The following is an 18,634-nucleotide window of genomic DNA, read 5'->3' on the forward strand; positions in this document are numbered from 1 at the left end:
CCATTATTGCCGGCGTTAGGTGTGACGAAAGCCATGAAGGGATTTGTGAATTATTCCCCCATTGCCATGGCATCCAATTTAAATGAAATTGTCCATTGATTTAAGCCAATGTAAATGTCGGCAGCAATCAAAATGCTGGACAGGTAGAGGGCTATTGTTTTTGTTTACGGGAAACATAGAAAGAAGCATACATTTTTATTGGGACAAAGTTTATCGGTAGCATGGTAGAATTAAAAAACATTAAGTTCGGCCGGGCCAAACTTTTAATACTCTCCACCTTAGGGTAAAAGAAACATTAGAAGAAATGTGGCAAAAACCATTAAAATGCCGAATATCGGGAGGTACCGTTATATGTTGCTATACCAAAACGTGGACCTATAATTACAACATCTCGCCACACGAACTAGGACCCATTATGACCCACAAATACCAATTTTTAGACAAATCAGTGAAAAAATGTGGCAAAAACCATTAAATATAGATATATCTCATTTTCAATACCAACCATCCTAGACACAATGCAAATTGCTCCGCTAAATTTTGGCGCCCTACGTCAAATAATGTGGGCTGTATCGTGATTTCAACAGACATACAGATGGACAGACAGACAGATGGACATCGTTAAATCGACTTAGAATTTTATGCTGATTATGAATATATATACTTTATGGGGTCTAATACGAATAATTAAGGATGTTACAATCGGAATGACAAAGTTAATATACCCTCCTTTCCAAGGTGGAGGGTATAAAAAGGTAACCTTGTTCAAGCAGCCTTGTTTTTTTTTGCAAAATTAAAACTTTGGCAAAAATTAAAACTTTGCTGATATATAAAAAGCCATTTGTTATATTTGTATAGGAACCAGTTTTACCACAATTTCCTAAACATAGCCCAATTATATGGTAGATCAGAATCTGAATTCTTCTGGTATGAAAAAATGAAATGAAAAATTATCGCGTCCTCTTCGGCTCATTACCAAAACAAGGCTCGGATATCACCCGCATTTTTAGAAAATTTGTGATTTTAGTTCTACCTTCGGAAGAAATAACTATTTCAACGTCTCCATATGTAAATCCTAGAAACCAACAGTGACCTCAATATAAAATTTCAGTTCTATCCTTTTACCCAATACCAAATTTAGAAAAATTTAGTACGCTTATCAAACGCCATCTCTCCATCCTAGACACCAATATTGATCCAAAATCAGTACGATTTAGTACTTTTCGAACAATTATAGTACGTGTTTGCAAAACCGCCACCAGGTAAAATTTCGGCATTCTAGCTCTATACATTCACTCAATATAAAATTTAGTACTTTTCCAACATTTATAGAACACTTTTCTGAGACCACCTTCATATTTATATTACAGATACCAACAGAAACCTCACTATCAAATTTGAGATTCCAGCCCTATCAATTCACCCAATACAAAATTGAGTACTATTTTGTGCTTTTCGTACAATTATAGTACATATTTCCGAAACCGCCTTCATATCTATATTCCAGATACCTACACAGACCTCTATATTAAATTTGAGGATTCCAGCCCTATCCTTCACCCAATACCAAATGTATTACCATTTAGTACTTTTCGTATAATTATAGAACATACAGCGTGAGATAGAAAAACTGCAACAAAGTCAAATGCCATAATTTTTACTTTTTTTAAATTTTATTGAATGAATGAATGAATGAATTTACAGCATAAAATTTTAGAATAAGTTTAGATTTGTTCGACTTGGTCAACTTTTGCACGAATTATGGCCTTCAAACGGCCAATGAAACCGTCACACGCTGCCCGAATGTTGCTCTGCGGTATTTTGGTCCATTCCCGGCGAGGAGCATACTTGAGGTGATCGACACTTTGGTATTTTTTAGTGCCAACATTGCATTCCAAAATACTTCAGACACCATAGTCCAACGGATTGGTATCCGGAGATTTGAAGCGAAGAACGGATTGGTATCCGGAGAAATGAAGCGAGGGACCTCATGTTGTAACCATTCTTGGGTGGCGTGTGCTGAGTGCGATGGTGCTGAGTCCTATTTGAATGTTCGAGGTCTGCGGCCAAAATGTTTGTGTATCCAAGGCTTTAATACACCCTTCAGAATATTTTCGAAATAATATTTGGCATTTATTCTGATGCTACGGTCGATTAATACGAGCGGAGAGCGACCATCGGCTGTTTTGTCGGCCCACACCATCATCATGGCCGACGCTTGAGTTCTTGTGGTGAACCGAAGGTGCACATTTTTAGCTGACCTCTTTGGCAAGTAAACACGATCATTTTGTTTGTTTGTCGGAGAAAACCAAATTCGGCAGTTCTCTTGAGTCTATTTTCTTTCTGTTGCGGGTAGGTACCGGAAGGAGTGGGCCGATACATTCAACCTTCTTGTGTTAGTAGAAATAATTGGATGTGTGAAATTCGAAGATAACCCAATGCTTATTTCGAATTTTATGATCGTATTAGTTATTCGAAACTTTGACCCTTTGTGGGGGAGATACCAGAAGGAATGGTCCAATCTCTACCATCTTTGTAAAAAATCTTGTGTTGAAGGAAAATTTGAGATGTGCCAAGTCTGATTGGAATCGGATGTTAAATTCGCGTTTTATGAGCTTCATGGATTTTTTTAAATTTTGATCCTTTGTGGGGGAGGTATCAGAAGAAATTATCGGAACTCTACCATCTTTATAACAGATCTTGTGTTGATAGAAATATTGATATGTGCCAAAGTCTGAATGGAAAGGGTTGTTTCACGTTTTATGAGCTTCATGGATTTTCAAGATTGTGACCCTTTGTGTGGGAGGTACCAGAAGGAGTGGACCGATATATTCCATCTTCATACCAGACCTTGGGTTAATAAAAATATTGTAATGTGTGTAATTTGAAGACAATCGGACTATTAAGTCACATTTTATAAGAGTTATAATTATTCCTTTATGGGGGAGGTATTTAATGACCTATCTGATGACCTATCACTGATGCAAATGTTAGGATTTGCAAAATTGGTTCAAAATCGAATTATTCTTTATCTTTCAGTGCAGTAAAATGATATTTTTGAAAATTTCGCCTTTTTTTGGTGGAGTTATCAGAGGGAGTGGATCGACATTACCCATCTCCGAACTCGATCTATGTTGGGATACTCCCTTCGAGAGTTATCGTATACACCAGCTATACAGACAAACTGAAGGATGGACACCGCTAGATCGAATCCAAATGTCCTGAAACGGATCTGGTCCAAAGAGACCTAGGGTCTAAAAACGTTATTTCGATGAGGAACTTTTTGGCCGTATCAAATTATATATACCCTCTCTAGCCATATGGCTGAGGGTATAAAAACCATTCGTATTGCATATTTTTTCTTAAAACAATAACCATTTAAAATATCTACACAAAAACTAAATTTGCTAAATTTTTAAACATTCCAACAATTGATCCATCCATTAAACTATTAACAATTCATGTGGAAAGAAAAGTGGATTTCAAATTGCCATTAGAATTTATGATTGACCCATGGAAATGCTGCTTTTTATGATGGCCAATAATTGGTGACAACATTCACACTCTCTTTCTAAATTCCATTTCAAATCAAAAATTTATGAAATGACCATTTAACTGTAAATTATTGGTTTTACGAATTCGATTTTGTCATGCGGAGAGCGCCGTGGCAAAAAAAAAAGATACATTAAAAATTTATTTTTATTTCTCTGCCACCCTCCCCGCTTTAAACATAATAAAAGTAATGGAAAGTAGAAGGAATCATTGCAAATCTCTTATTTCACCATTCTCCCCCGACCACCAACCAAACAATTGTCATTTTTTTAACAAGAGTTTGGTGAAATTGCCAAAGTTGTCAACTGTTGGCAATTATTTGAAATGCGTGAAGGAATGCAGCTGATGGTCATTTTCAATTTGTTTGGTGGCAAAAAAAAAAAAAAAAAATAAAAATGCTTGGCAAAATAAAACCAAATTATGGCGGTAATTTCGTTAGAACGGACAATGTCGAATGTTGAGTGGGAGAGATTGTTGCTGGGAGGGAGTGAGAAAAATCTATTTTATTTTTGCACTTGATTTCATTTTTCGGGCTTGTATGGGGCACAGTGTTTTGAAGGCGAATTAAGAATGAATGAAATCAGTATGCCTATAGAACATAAACAATAGCTGAATCTTAGGACAACAACAAGGGATTTTGTTCGTAAAAATTTCTATTTTTCCTACGAAAAATATTTTCACTGCCCTCAAGTACCACTTAGTACAGTTTTTAAATTTTCCAAAACCACATACTCAACCCTTCTTCCACGAATTGATTTTCAAGTTTTTACCACTATCCGTTCACATAATTCCAAATAATATCAAATGTGCATTTTAGTACTCATGGCATACAGGGTGAGATGAAAAAACTGCAACCAAATTCAGACTGCCGTCATTTCTAAGCCACTCGTCCGACAGCTTTTAAAATTATTCCAGTCACAGCTCATTATATTGTTTACAAGCGTACCCAAGCAGATTGGTGAGAATTTTACAGAAAAAAGTTATTCGTGATGGAATTCAAGCGTGATAGTGTGCTTTCTTTATATTTGGCTGGAAAACCACAAGTGGCTATCGTTAGAGCACTCCAGCATTTAAATGTGAATAAATCTCTTGTGTCTCGTACCATCGCTCGTAACCGTGATACTGGTAGCGTAGCCCGACGTCAAGGAAGTGGACGGAAGAAAACAGCAATATTAGCAGAAATGGTTCGAAAAGTAAAGAAACGATTTGATCGAAACCCGCGTCGCAGTGGCCGAAAAATGGCTCATGAGCTTAACACATATCGCAATATTCCATTCGGCAAATATTGAAAAATGAGCTCGGGGTAAAGCCATTGAAACTCCAAAAAGTGCAAGAACTTACACCGCAACAGAAAGAAAATGGACTCAAAAGGGCTAAAGATTTGCTTCGCTAGGCTGAAAGTGGTGAACTGCCGAATTTGGCTTTCTCCGATGAGAAAACATTCGTTGTCCAGCAGTTTGTAAACAAACAAAATGATCGTGTTTATCGAGGTCAGCTGGAAATGTGCACCTTCGGTTGGCCACCAGAACTCAAGCGCCGGCCAAGTTGATGGTGTGGGCCGCCATAACAGCCGATGGTCGCCTCAGTCGATTAATACGAGCAAAGAGCGACCATCGGCTGTTATGGCGGTCCACACCATCAACTTGGCCGGCGCTTGGCCAAGGGTGTATTAAAGCCTTGGGCATGCAAACATTTTGGCTGCAGACCTTGGAAATTCCAGGACTCAGCACCATCGCACTCAGCACAAAAATGGTTACAACATGAGGCTCCTCTCTTCATTTCCAGCGCACAATGGCGACCAAAATCTCTGGACACCAATCCGTTGGACTATTGGGTCTGGAGTATTTTGGAAAGAAAAGGTTGGCACTAAAAAATACCAAAATGTTGAACACCTCAAGCAGGCGCTTCGCCGGGAATGGACCAAAATACCGCAGAGCAACATTCGGGCAGCGTGTGACGGTTTCATTGGCCGTTTAAAGGTTATAATTTGTGCCAAACATTTTTTGCTTTCATTCAATAAAATTAAAAAAAAAAAGTTTGAATACCCTCCACCATTTGAACAAATTTGGAAATTTTCAAAAAATAAAATCTTTAAAATATTATAATAAAAACTTAAAAATTCCGAATATAGCGGTTATATTGGGGTCTATGCGATGTGGACCTACATAGGCATTGTTGTCATAAGCCATTACCATATTCAAATTTGAAACTTGAAATAAACGGTTTTAATTCATCAAAATTCCGCATATAGGGAGGTACCGTTACATCGGAGCTATAGGAAAACCTGGACTTGCATAGACAATTTTCTCTCACAGTCTGTAGCATCCATTACGAACTTCAAATACGAGATCTCAAACAATTTCCGTGAGTATTGTACCTAAAATCGTCAAAATACAGAATATAGGTAGGTACTGATATATGGGGCCTATACGAAGACCTGGATCTGAATAGACAATTTTCTGTCATAGGCATTACGAACTGCAAATACAAAATTTAAAAAAAATTCCGGTGAATAATTTCGCTAAAATCATCAAAATACCGAATATCGGGAGGTACCGTTATATGGGGGCTATACGAAAAATGGGACCTACATAGCCCATTTACGAACTTTACCTGCCTACCGGCAAAATAAACATATCCGCAATATTTTAGCCTTATATCTCGATTCGTTCGAAAAATAGTGTGATTACAACAGACAGACGGACACACAAACAGACAGATCAAGAAGATAGATACTTTGTTGGGTCTTACATGAGTATTTCGAGGAGTTACAAACGAAATGACAAGGTTAATATACCCTCCATAGTATGGTGGAGGGTATAAAAATGTAAAAAATATGGCGTTTGACTTTGTTGCAGTTTTTTATCCCACACTGTAATCGGCCCCGCCAGACTTTTGACCTTTCCTTACTGGATATATGTTGTTAACATTCCGAATTTTAACAATTCTCACAACACTGTTCCATGTCGCCTAGTAAAAATCAACATTTGCAAGTGTTTTCCTTTAGATTGCGTGCAGCAAACATTCTCTTTAGCACTTTGGTGAAATTTATGGGCAATGGTGGTGGTGCTGGTGTCGGTGATGACGGTGTTAAAACAAGCTCCATATAAAACCGGCGAGCATCATTGTAGCCCTCGTTAAAAGCATCAAGGAATTCAAGTTGTTCGTCCATTCGTTTGAACGGATTTTTATTGAAAAATTTGGTTTACGACCGAACAGCGACCGAACCAATTCGCTGTGTAAAGTGAAACGGAAACGAAAGCTAGAGCGGATACAGGAAACAACACATTGCAGCAGTATTTGTTGACGGACGCAAAAAAAAAAAGAAATCAAAGTTGCCGGAGAGTGGGAATTTTATGCGGCAATTTGTTGGTTAGTTTGACACATCAATCTATTATTGGGGGGATTCCAAATGGCGTTGCAGCCAATGGCGTCGTCCTCGTCATCTGCCTCCAATAAAATCCATACCTGGCAAGCATTTCGTAACCATTGGATTTTATGGAAATTTTGTGGCTTACATCCGCCAAAACGCAACTCCAGATGGTTTAATCCCTATCTGATTTATGCCATCGTCCTGAATGTGACCACCACCCTAATGTTTCCCATCACCCTCATTGTCGATTTGATACTTTCCCAGAATCTAACGGAATTATGCGAAAATCTCTATGTGACAATAACCGACGTGATTTGCAGTCTTAAGTTTATCAACATTTTTACGGTACGTCACAAGCTGTTGGAGGTACGTTGGATACTGGAGCGTTTGGATGTGAGAGCCACGACGCCGGAACAACGGCAAGAGTTACGCCATGGCATTCAAACGTCACATAAATGGTTTATGGCATTCTTTCGCTTCTATACGTGTGCTGTCATCACCAGTCAATTGGTGGTTTATCTATCCAAGGAACGGGTACTAATGTATCCGTCATGGTTTCCCTGGGATTGGAAGGCATCGAAGCGTAATTTCTTATTCGCCCATTGCTATCAGGTCTATACGGTGTCGGTGCAGACGGTGCAAAATCTTGGCAGTGATACCTACCCGCAGGCCTACATTGTGGTATTGATTGCTCACATTCGGGCATTGGGGTTGCGCATCAAGGCACTGGGGGAGGCGTTGTCAGCGACAGCAGCAGGAGACGTCTCATCGCCATCATCGTCATCTAAGAAACTTTCCGATGATGAATTGTATCGAGAATTGGTCAATTGTGTTAAGGATCATCAAATTGTTCATGAGTAAGTTAATAGGATATGAAAAACATTTTTTAGTAAAAGAGACAGGATACTTGTGGGGGTAAGGATAATAATAAAAAATATCGCATCCAGGGAGTGCGTGATTTTTTTTATTAAGGCAAACATAGTCCGATGTGACCACGCCTTAGAAGGTCTTAAAATCTTTCCAAAATTCATTAAAAAATCCACGCCTTAGAAGGTCTTAAAATTCCTTCAAAAATTCTTTAAAAAATCCATGCCTGGAGACGTCTTAAAGTCCCTGTAAAATTAATTAAAAAATTCCACTCCATCGGAGATATTAAAATTCTTCTAAAATTCATTAAAAAATTGCACGCCCTAGAAGGTATAAAAATTCTTTTAAAATTCATTAAAAAATTGCACGCCTTAGAAGGTCTTAAAATTCTTCTAAAATTCATTAAAAAATTGAACGCCCTAGAAGGTATAAAAATTCTTTTAAAATTCATTAAAAAATCCACACCTTAGAAGGTCTTAAAATTCTTCTAAAATTCATTAAAAAAACAACGCCTTAGAAGGTCTTAAAATTCTTCTAAAATTCATAAAAAATCCACGCCTTAGAAGGCCTTAAAATTCTTCTAAAATTCATAAAAAAAATCCACGCCTTAGAGTGTCTTAACATTCTTCTAAAATTCGTTAAAAAAAATCCACGCCTTAGAAGGTCTTAAAATTCTTCCAAAATTCAGTAAAAAAAAATACACGCCTCAGAAGGTCTTAAAATTCTTCTAAAATTCATTAAAAAATCCTCGCCTTAGATAGTCTTAAAATTTTTCTAAAATTCATTAAAAAATCCACGCCCAGAAGGTCTTAAAATTCTTCCAAAATTCACTAAAAAACCCAGGCCTGGGTAGGTATTGAAATCCTTCTAAAATTCTTTAAAAAATCCAGGCCTGGGTAGGTCTTAAAATCCTTCTAAAATTCTTTAAAAAACCACGCCTTAGAAGGTCTTAAAATCCTTCCAAAATTCATTAAAAAATCCAGGCCTGGGTAGGTCTTGAAATCCTTCTAAAATTCTTTAAAAAATCCAGGCCTGGGTAGGTCTTAAAATCCTTCTAAAATTCTTTAAAAAACCACGCCTTAGAAGGTCTTAAAATTCTTCTAAAATTCATTAAAAAAACCACGCCTTAGAAGGTCTTAAAATTCTTCTAAAATTCATAAAAAATCCACGCCTTAGAAGGCCTTAAAATTCTTCTAAAATTCATAAAAAAAATCCACGCCTTAGAGTGTCTTAACATTCTTCTAAAATTCGTTAAAAAAAATCCACGCCTTAGAAGGTCTTAAAATTCTTCCAAAATTCAGTAAAAAAAATACACGCCTCTGAAAGTCTTAAAATTCTTCTAAAATTCATTAAAAAGTCCACGCCTTAGAAGGTCTTAAAATTCTTCTAAAATTCATTAAAAAATACACGCCTTAGAAGGTCTTAAAATTCTTCTAAAATTCATTAAAAAATACACGCCTTAGAAGGTCTTAAAATTCTTCTAAAATTCATTAAAAAATCCACGCCTTAGAAGGTCTTAAAATTCTTCTAAAATTCATTAAAAAATCCACGCCTAGAAGTTCTTAAAATTCGTCCAAAATTTATTAAAAAATCCACGCCTTAGAGGGTCTTAAAATTCTTCTGAAATTCATTATATAATCCTCGCCTTTGAAGGTTCTAAAATTCATTAGATAATCCTCGCCTTTGAAGGTTCTAAAATTCATTAAAAAATCCACGCCTTATGAGGTCTAAAAATCCTCATAAAATGCAATAAAAATCCATGCCAAGAGACGTCTAAAAATCCTTCCAAATTAATTTAAAAATTAATTTAAAATCAAAAAAAGATCTACCCTCGGTAGAACTATAATTTTTTTATATTCTCTTTTCCAGACTCTATCTCACCATTCAAGAGTGCATATCGAAGACGTGTCTAGCACAATTTGTGGCCACCGGACTGGCCCAGTGTACCATTGGGGTTTATATCATTTATGTCGGGTCGGATTTTTCGCGACTTTTGAATAGTTTTATGTTTTTCGGAGCCATAACAATTGAAATATTAATTCTTTGCTATTTTGGCGATTTGTATTGTCGGGCCAATGATTTTCTAATCGATGCCATTTACGATTGCAATTGGATCGACAAGGATGAACGTTTTAAAAAGGCATTGCTGTTGTTGTTGCAACGTTCACAGCAGGCGGATTGTTTGAAGGCAGGCAATTTGATACCGGTGCGATTGCCAACGTTTGTGAAGGTAGGTTATTCTGAAAAGGCTTTCAGATGTGTGCCTGTGTGTGTAAATGTATGATAGCCTGTCATTTATGATTTCCTCTGCTTTTGGCCAATAATAGACTATAATATTCATTGAAAATCATATACTATTTGTATAATAATAATTAATAGATATTTTATCGGATTATGTAAACACTTTGTCCCCAAAGTGTATCGGATATTGTCCTGTCCTCTCTGCACACACACACACACATACTTTCATATTTATTCTCAATTAATAATATTAATTTGCTACTTGTTTATTCAATTACAGATTATGAAAACTGCTTATTCAGCTTTTACTGTATTAAATGAAGTTAATTAAATGACCATCACCATCTGCAGGATGTAGCAAGGATATGGAACAAATTGCATATTTGTTGCAGCATAACTCGATTTACATGCAAATATATATAAATGTAATAACAACAATTATTGCGTGTCATTATTTGCAATAAAATCCAAATATTAACGGAAAATGTCATTAAATGGATGGAAATGAAGGGTAAATAGCTAATAAAAGTCGGAGCAGGTGGCCACAGTTTTAGATAGGTGGGAAGGTCTTAAAATCCCTTTAAAATTCATAAAAAATCCAAGCCTGGGTAGGTCTTAAAATCCTTCTAAAAATCCATAAAAAAAAATCTATCTAAAAACTCCACGGCTTTGGAGGTTTTAAAATCCTTCTAAAAATCCATAAAAAAAATCTATCTAAAAACTCCACGCTTGCTTGGTCTTAAATTCTTCTAAAATCCTTTTAAAAATCCACGCCGGGGTAGGCCTTAAAATCCTTGTAAAATTCTTTAAAAACTCCACGCTTGCTTGGTCTTAAAATCCTTCTAAAATCCTTTTAAAAATCTACGCCTGGGCAGGTCTTAAAATCCTTGTAAAATTCTTTTAAAAATCTACGCCTGGGCAGGTCTTAAAATCCTTCTAAAATCCTTTTAAAAATCTACGCCTGGGCAGGTCTTAAAATCCTTGTAAAATTCTTTTAAAAATCTACGCCTGGGCAGGTCTTAAAATCCTTCTAAAATCCTTTTAAAAATCTACGCCTGGGCAGGTCTTAAAATCCTTGTAAAATTCTTTTAAAAATCTACGCCTGGGCAGGTCTTAAAATCCTTCTAAAATCCTTTTAAAAATCTACGCCTGGGCAGGTCTTAAAATCCTTCTAAAACTCTTTAAAGAAACACGCCTGGGTAGATCTTAAGATGCTTCTAAAATTCTTTAAAAACTCCACGCCTGGGTAGGTCTTAAAATCCTTCTAAAATTCTTTAAAAAATCCACTCCTGGGTAGGTCTTAAAATTCTTTAAAAACTCCACGCCTGGGTAGGTCTTAAAATCCTTCTAAAATTCTTTAAAAAATCCACGTCTGGGTAGGTCTTAAAATCCTATTAAAATTTTTTAAAAAATCCACTCCTGGGTAGGACTTAAATCCTTCTAAAATTCTTTAAAAAATCCACTCCTGGGTAGGTCTTAAAATCCTTCTAAAATTCTTTAAAAAATCCACGCCTGTGTAGGTCTTTAAATCCTTCTAAAATTCTTTAAAAAATTCACGCCTGGGTGTTTAAAACCCAACCAATTCTTCTAAAATTCTTTAAAAAATCCAAGCCTGGGTAGGTCTTAAAATCCTTTTAAAATTTATTAAAAAATCCGTTATCCTATTTAAATGACCGGCAGTATAAAGGCCTCATTGTTTGTTGGTCCTGTCACTCTGTGGCAGCTCAAAAGTGAATAGGATAAAAGAAATTGTGGTCAGATTACATCAACAATTCACAAAATATTGACTTCGTGGATTGTGGATGTGTTATGTGGTCTGGCGGGAAGTGTCACAGGAAACCGCAAAACTTCTTTCTTCTATTAGCCTATTCAAAAGCTTTTCAATGGAAACACAGTTCAGTTACAACTCTCGAAGCCACAAAAGGCAATACGGACACCAACCAACGAAACCATTCGTAATCTTTAAGTGCCTCTTTGTAACATTTATATTGGAAAGATGTCAGTGCTATTCTCTCCCCACCCTAATACATGGGAGGCCTTCAAATATCATTGGCTGCTCTGGAAATGGTGTGGCCTACAACCCCCATCACGTGACTCCAAATGGTTCAGACCTTATCTGGCCTATGCCATTATCTTCAATTTGACCACCATTCTATTTCCCCTCAGTTTGGTATTGGATCTGACTCTCTCCCAAAATCTCACGGAAATTTTTCAAAATCTCTATGTCACTGTGACAGTTGTGTTTTCAAGTCTGAAATTCGTTAATGTTTTTCTGATACGTCGCAAATTGCTGGAGGTTCGTTTCCTGCTGGAACGTTTAGATGTTCGAGCCAACACCGAGGAACAACAGCAGGAATTGAAGAATGGCATTGCCATGGCCCATAAATGCTTCATGATTTTCCTGCGTTTGTATGTATGCGCCATAACCACAAGCCAATTGGTGGTGTATTTTTCCAGTGAGCGGGTCCTTATGTATCCTTCATGGCTGCCATGGGATTGGAGAGAATCGAAGAGGTATTTCCTCTTCGCCATTTGTTTTCAAATCTATGCAGTGTCTGCACAGCTAAGTCAAAATCTTGGTAATGACACCTATCCTCAGGCCTATATTGTTATCCTGATTGCCCATATTCGTGCCTTGGCTTTGAGAATTAAACATTTGGGAGTTGTGTCGACATCTGTACCAGCGCCAGAGGGGAAGTTATCCCAGGAGGATTTTTATCGCGAGTTGCGTCAATGCGTTAAGGATCATGAACATGTACATGAGTAAGTACATTACTAATATTTGAAATTTCGTATAGAGAATACTACTAGAAAAGGACATTAAGAAGGACTTTCATCTACATGTAGAAATTACCTCTTCTACAAAAACAAAATTTTCCAAAAGGGTTGCATAAAACCTTTTACACATTTTCTTTAGAGGGAATACATTGAAAGGACTTCTTCGGAAAGATGACCTTCTAAAGGCCGTTTTTGAAAAGATGACATTTAAAAGGGTATTCCATGTAAATATAAACGACTAAAGGACTTTTATAGAAAGAATAAGGTCTTCTACATGACCTAATATGACCTATAGATGCTCTTTAGGGGAGAGAAAACATATGAAAAGCGTTTTAAGGAGACTCCAAAATTCATTGAAAATGTACGGCTGGGAAGTATTTAAACATTTCTAAAATTCATTGAAAATCCACTTCTGGTACTATTTAAAATCTATCTAAAATTTACTAAAAACTGCAGAACTGAGACGTCTAAAAAGGCTTCTAAAATTCATTAAAAAACCGTTTAAAAAGATGTTTAAAACATCTTCTGAAATTCGTTAAAAAATACAATAAAGTCCTTCAAAAATTCATTAAAAAATGCAGGCCTTGTTAGGTCTTTAAGTCCTTCAAAAATTCATTAAAAAATCCAGGCCTTGTTAGGTTTTAAAGTCCTTCAAAAAATTCATTAAAAAATCCAGGCCTTGTTAGGTCTTAAAGTCCTTCAAAAATTCATTAAAAAATCCAGGTCTTGTTAGGTCTTAAAGTCCTTCAAAAAATTCATTAAAAAAATCCAAGCCTTGTTAGGTCTTCAAGTACTTCACAAATTCATTAAAAAATCCATGCCTTGGTATATCTTAAGGTCCTTCACAAATTCATTAAAAAGTCCACGCCTGGGTAGCTCTTAAAATCCTTATAAAATTCTTTAAAAAATCCACGCCTGGGTAGGTCTTAAAATCCTTCTAAAATTCTTTAAAAAGTCCTCGCCTGTGTAGGTCTTAAAATCTATCTAAAATTCTTAAAAAAACACGCCTGGGAATGACTTAAAGTCCTTCTAAAATCCTTTAAAAAAATCCACGCCTGGGTAGGTCTTAAAATCCTTCTAAAATTCTTAAAAAAACCACGGCTGGGAATGACTTAAAGTCCTTCTAAAGTCCTTTAAAACATCCACGCCTGGGTAGGTCTTAAAATCCTTCTAAAATTCTTAAAAAAACCACGCCTGGGAATGACTTAAAGTCCTTCTAAAATCCTTTAAAAAATCCACGCCTGGATAAATCTTAAAATCCTTCTACAATTCTTTAAAAAATCCACGCCAGGGTAGCTCTTAAAATCCTTCTAAAATTCATTAAAAAGTCCACGCCTGGGTAGCTCTTAAAATCCTTCTAAAATTCATTAAAAAGTCCACGCCTGTGTAGCTCTTAAAATCCTTCTAAAATTCATTAAAAAGTCCACGCCTGGGTAGCTCTTAAAATCCATCTAAAATTCATTAAAAAGTCCACGCCTGGGTAGCTCTTAAAATCCTTCTAAAATTCTTAAAAAAATCCTCGCCTGGGTAGGTCTTAAAATCCTTCTAAAATTCTTAAAAATACCACGCCTGGGAATGACTTAAAGTCCTTCTAAAATCCTTTAAAAAATCCACGCCTGGATAAATCTTAAAATCCTTCTAAATTTCTTTAAAAAATCCACGCCTTGAGAGTTTCTAGAATTCATTAAAAAATCCACGCCTTGAGAGTTTCTGGAATTCATTAAAAAATCCACGCCTTAGGTCTTAAAATCTTTCTAAAATTCATTAAAAAATGTATGCCTGGGGACGTCCTAAAATTCGTTAAAAAGTCCACGTCTGAAGACATCTGAAAATCCTTCGAAAATGTATTAAAAATATCAGTGCCAGGGGATATCTTGGAGACCTCTAAAACCCTTCTCAACTTCATTGGAAATCCACTTATAGTGATGTCATAAAATCCTTTAAAAATCCATATCTAGAGACGTCTTGAGATCCTTCTAGAAATAATAAAAAATTCTCAACTGTGGACGTCCAAAAATCCGTATCCTAATCCTATGGATAGAGTTTTCCATTTAAAGAATTTCGTTTAATTTGATTTTAATCTACATTTCTCACTACTTTTTTCTCTCCCTTTCTCCCTCTCGTTTCATTTGACAGACTTTACCTTACTATCCAGGAGTGCCTGTCAACCACGTGCCTTGCTCAATTCATTGCCACTGGTTTGGCTCAGTGCATCATTGGCGTTTATATTCTCTATGTCGGCGATGATTTCTCCCGCCTTCTAAATAGTTTGGTTTTCTTTGGTGCGGTGACAATTGAAATTTTGGTTCTCTGCTATTTCGGCGATTTGTATTGTCAGGCCAATGAATTTTTAATCGATGCCATTTACGCCACAAATTGGATGGACCGCGATGGGAGATTTAAAAAAGCCTTGTTGTTGGTATTGCAGCGCGCCCAGGTGACGAATTGTTTGAAGGCTGGCAATTTGACACCGGTCATGTTGCCCACATTTGTGACGGTAAATATAGGATGATATTTAGAATATGTATTTGTATTGACATCTGAATTTAGAATATTTAATTAAATATTATTATAGAATTATTTTTTTATTCTGTTTATAAATTTTAATTTTTTTTTGATTTATTTTTCAGATTATGAAAACTGCCTATTCAGTTTTTACGGTTTTGAATAAGGTGAATTAATTGGCTTTACTCGAAGCTATACAATTTGGAGATGCGAAGATAAATTAAATTGGATTAAATCGTATTGTTTAAATCGATGAAACAATTAATTTCTTAACGAATTAAAATCATTTCAATTCCCCTAAAATTGTGTCAAAAATTTGTGAATCATTGAAAAGTAGGGCCATAAAAGAGGCTATGCTTGAAAAGCAGATTTATTGTCCTTTAGAAATATTCTGAAAATACCCTCGCTACTTTTGCTTCACATAAAATTGAGAACAACATTTAACCGCAACTGTAAATATTTAATGCAAACGACCTTTTCAAATGCCATTTTAATTTGGAATGGAAAATTTATGGGAATGCGGAACATTTATGGGAATAATCACAACAATGATTGGAATTTTTCTACCCTCCACCATACATAGTATGGGGGGTATATTAAGGCCGTCATTCCGTTTGTAACTCAACGAGATAATAATTTTAGACCCAACAAGGTTTATATACAGGGAGAGACAAAAAAACTGCAACAAAGTCAAATGCCATAATTTTTATGACCTTAAACCGGCCAATGAAACCGTCACACACTGCCCGAATTTTGCTCTGCGGTATTTTGGCCCATTCCCGGTGAAGCGTAGCATCCATTACGAACTTCAAATACGACATCTCAAAATTTCGGTGAGTATTGTACGTAAAATCGCCAAAATACCGAATAAAGGAAGGTACTGATATATGGGGCCTATACGAAGACCTGGACCTACATAGACAATTTTCTGTCACATACTGTAGGTTCTATTACGAAATCTAAATACGTAATTTGAAACTACTCCAGTGAATAATGACGCTAAAATCATCAAAATACCGAATATTTGAAGGTATCGTTATATGGGGCCTATACGAAAACCTGGACCTGCATAGACAGTTTTCTGTCGTAGGCTGTAGTATCCATTTTGAACTTCAAATACCAAATTTGAAACAATTCCGGTAAACAATGTCGCTAAAATTATCAAAATACCGAATATCGGGAGGTACCGTTGTATGGGGGCTATATGAAGAAGTGGACCAGCACAGACAATTTTTTGTCACAGACTGTAGTTCCCATTACGAACTCGGTGAATAATGACACTAAGATGATCAAAATACCGAATATCGAGGGGTATCATTAAATGGGGGCTATACGAAGACGTGGACCTACATGGCCCATTTTCTGCCTTATGCTGTAGTATCTATTACGAACTTCAAATACTTAATTTGAAACAATTCCGGTAAATAATGTCGCTAAAATCAACAAAATACCGAGTATTGGGAGGAACAGTTATATGGGGGCTTCATTTCGTTCGGAAGCTACAGTGATTTCCACAGACGGACGGACATTGCTAAGTCGACATAGAATTTTATGCTGATCAAGAATATATATACTTTGTGGGGTCTAAAATGTATATTTCGAGGTGCTACAAACGGAATGACAAATATAGCCTCCATACTATGGTGGAGGGTATAAAAATGTAAAAATTATGGCGTTTGACTTTGTTGCAGATTTTTTTATCTCATCCTGTAATTGTCCTTAACTACCCTCGATTGGATGCCTACTTTTAAAATTGTCCTAAAATATCTACAGGGTTATGGAGTGTTTAGTCTACGAAGATAGTTTTTAATCTATTAAAGTTTTCTTATACACCCCTGTCTGCAGTGTCCCAAACTTGTCCATAAATATCCGTGCCTGTAGTCTCCAAAAATATTTCATAAACACCGAAAAACCCTAACCATGCCATTAATCTCCAGAAATATTCCTCAAAAACCCCAAAAAATATTCAGCATTGACACACGCCTAGAGTTTCCAAAAATATTCCTCATTAAATCACGCCTATAGTCTCCAACGTCTATATTCTCAAAAAAAAAAAAAAAAAGTCTCCAAAAAACAGTCCTTAAATACCCACACCCATAGTCTCCACGTCTATATTCTCCAAAAACAGTCCTTAAATACCAACACCTTTAGTCTCCACGTCTATATTCTCCAAAACAGCCTTTAAATACCAATGCCTATAGTCTCCAAAAAACAGTCCTTAAGTACCCACGCCTATAGTCTCCAAAACAGCATTTAAATACCAATGCCTATAGTCTCCAAAAAACAGTCCTTAAATACCCACGCCTATAGTCTCCAAAACAGCCTTTAAATTCCAATGCCTATAGTCGCCAAAAAACAGTCCTTAAATACCCACGCCTATAGTCTCCAAAACAGCCTTTAAATACCAATGCCTATAGTCTCCAAAAAACAGTCCTTAAATACCCACGCCTATAGTCTCCAAAACAGCCTTTAAATACCAATGCCTATAGCCTCAAAAAAACAGTCCTTAAATACACACGCCTATATTCTCCAAAAAACAGTCCTTAAATACCCACTCCTTTATTCTCCAAAAAACAGTCCTTAAATACCCACGCCTATAGTCTCGAAAAACAGTATTTAAATACTCACACCTATAGTCTCCAACAACTGTCTTTAAATACCCACACATATGTCTCCAAAAACAGACTTGAAATACCCACACCTATAGTCTCAAAAAAAAAAAAATATTTAAATATCACGCCTATAGTCTCCAAAAACAGTATTTAAATACCCACGCCCATAGTCTCCAAAACCAGTCTTTAAATACCCACGCCTATAGTCTCCAAAAACAGTTTTTAAATACCCATACCTATAGTCTCCAAAACAGTTCTTAAACACCCACGCCTATAGTTTCCAAATATATAAAAAATATGTTAAAATACCATTGCCTTTAGTCTCCAAAAATAATTTTTAAATACGCAAGTCTATAGTCTCCAAAAGTGCTACAACGGATATAGTCTCCAAAAACTGTTCTAAAACACCCACACTTATGGCGCTTTCAGTATCTAAAAATAGTTCGAAAAGAAACTTCGTGAATGAGCGACCGCAAAAAAAACGTAAATAAATCTTGCAATTTTGTTTTCATTCTTTGGATTTGAATTCGTGATATCCAAATGCACTGCCACGCTGATAAGAGAAAACCAAAACTAAACTTTGCAACAAATCGTTCTTCAAAACCAAACCCACATAATTTTCGTTGGGCGATTAGCTTTACTCCCTCTTCGGCGGGCGATTAGTTTTGTTTTCAATTCGAAAAAATGAAGAAAAGCAACGAAGAAT

General features: G+C 36.1%; 2 protein-coding genes and 1 long non-coding RNA gene across 3 annotated transcripts; 2 read left to right on the forward strand and 1 right to left on the reverse strand.

Moving 5' to 3' along the window:
• Positions 1-1,651: 1,651 nt before the first annotated feature.
• On the reverse strand, positions 1,652-15,044 carry LOC131801865 (uncharacterized). The gene is made up of 2 exons (XR_009341940.1): positions 14,955-15,044; positions 1,652-2,850 (listed from the first exon to the last, which is right to left on the reverse strand). It is a non-coding gene; the product is annotated as an uncharacterized LOC131801865 (long non-coding RNA).
• LOC101890159 (odorant receptor 2a-like) lies at positions 6,672-10,511 on the forward strand. The gene is made up of 3 exons (XM_005187234.3): positions 6,672-7,782; positions 9,662-10,022; positions 10,314-10,511. Exons 1-3 carry the CDS (start codon positions 6,965-6,967, stop codon positions 10,362-10,364), a joined length of 1,230 nt encoding a protein of 409 aa, XP_005187291.1. The 5' UTR covers positions 6,672-6,964; the 3' UTR covers positions 10,365-10,511.
• LOC101889997 (odorant receptor 2a-like) lies at positions 11,957-18,613 on the forward strand. The gene is made up of 3 exons (XM_005187233.3): positions 11,957-12,796; positions 14,948-15,308; positions 15,442-18,613. The coding sequence occupies exons 1-3, from the start codon at positions 12,030-12,032 to the stop codon at positions 15,490-15,492; spliced, it is 1,179 nt and encodes a 392-aa protein (XP_005187290.1). The 5' UTR covers positions 11,957-12,029; the 3' UTR covers positions 15,493-18,613.
• Positions 18,614-18,634: the final 21 nt, after the last annotated feature.

This window comes from Musca domestica, unplaced genomic scaffold, assembly GCF_030504385.1.
Source record: "Musca domestica strain aabys unplaced genomic scaffold, Musca_domestica.polishedcontigs.V.1.1 18, whole genome shotgun sequence".
NCBI classification, from domain to species: domain Eukaryota; kingdom Metazoa; phylum Arthropoda; class Insecta; order Diptera; family Muscidae; genus Musca; species Musca domestica.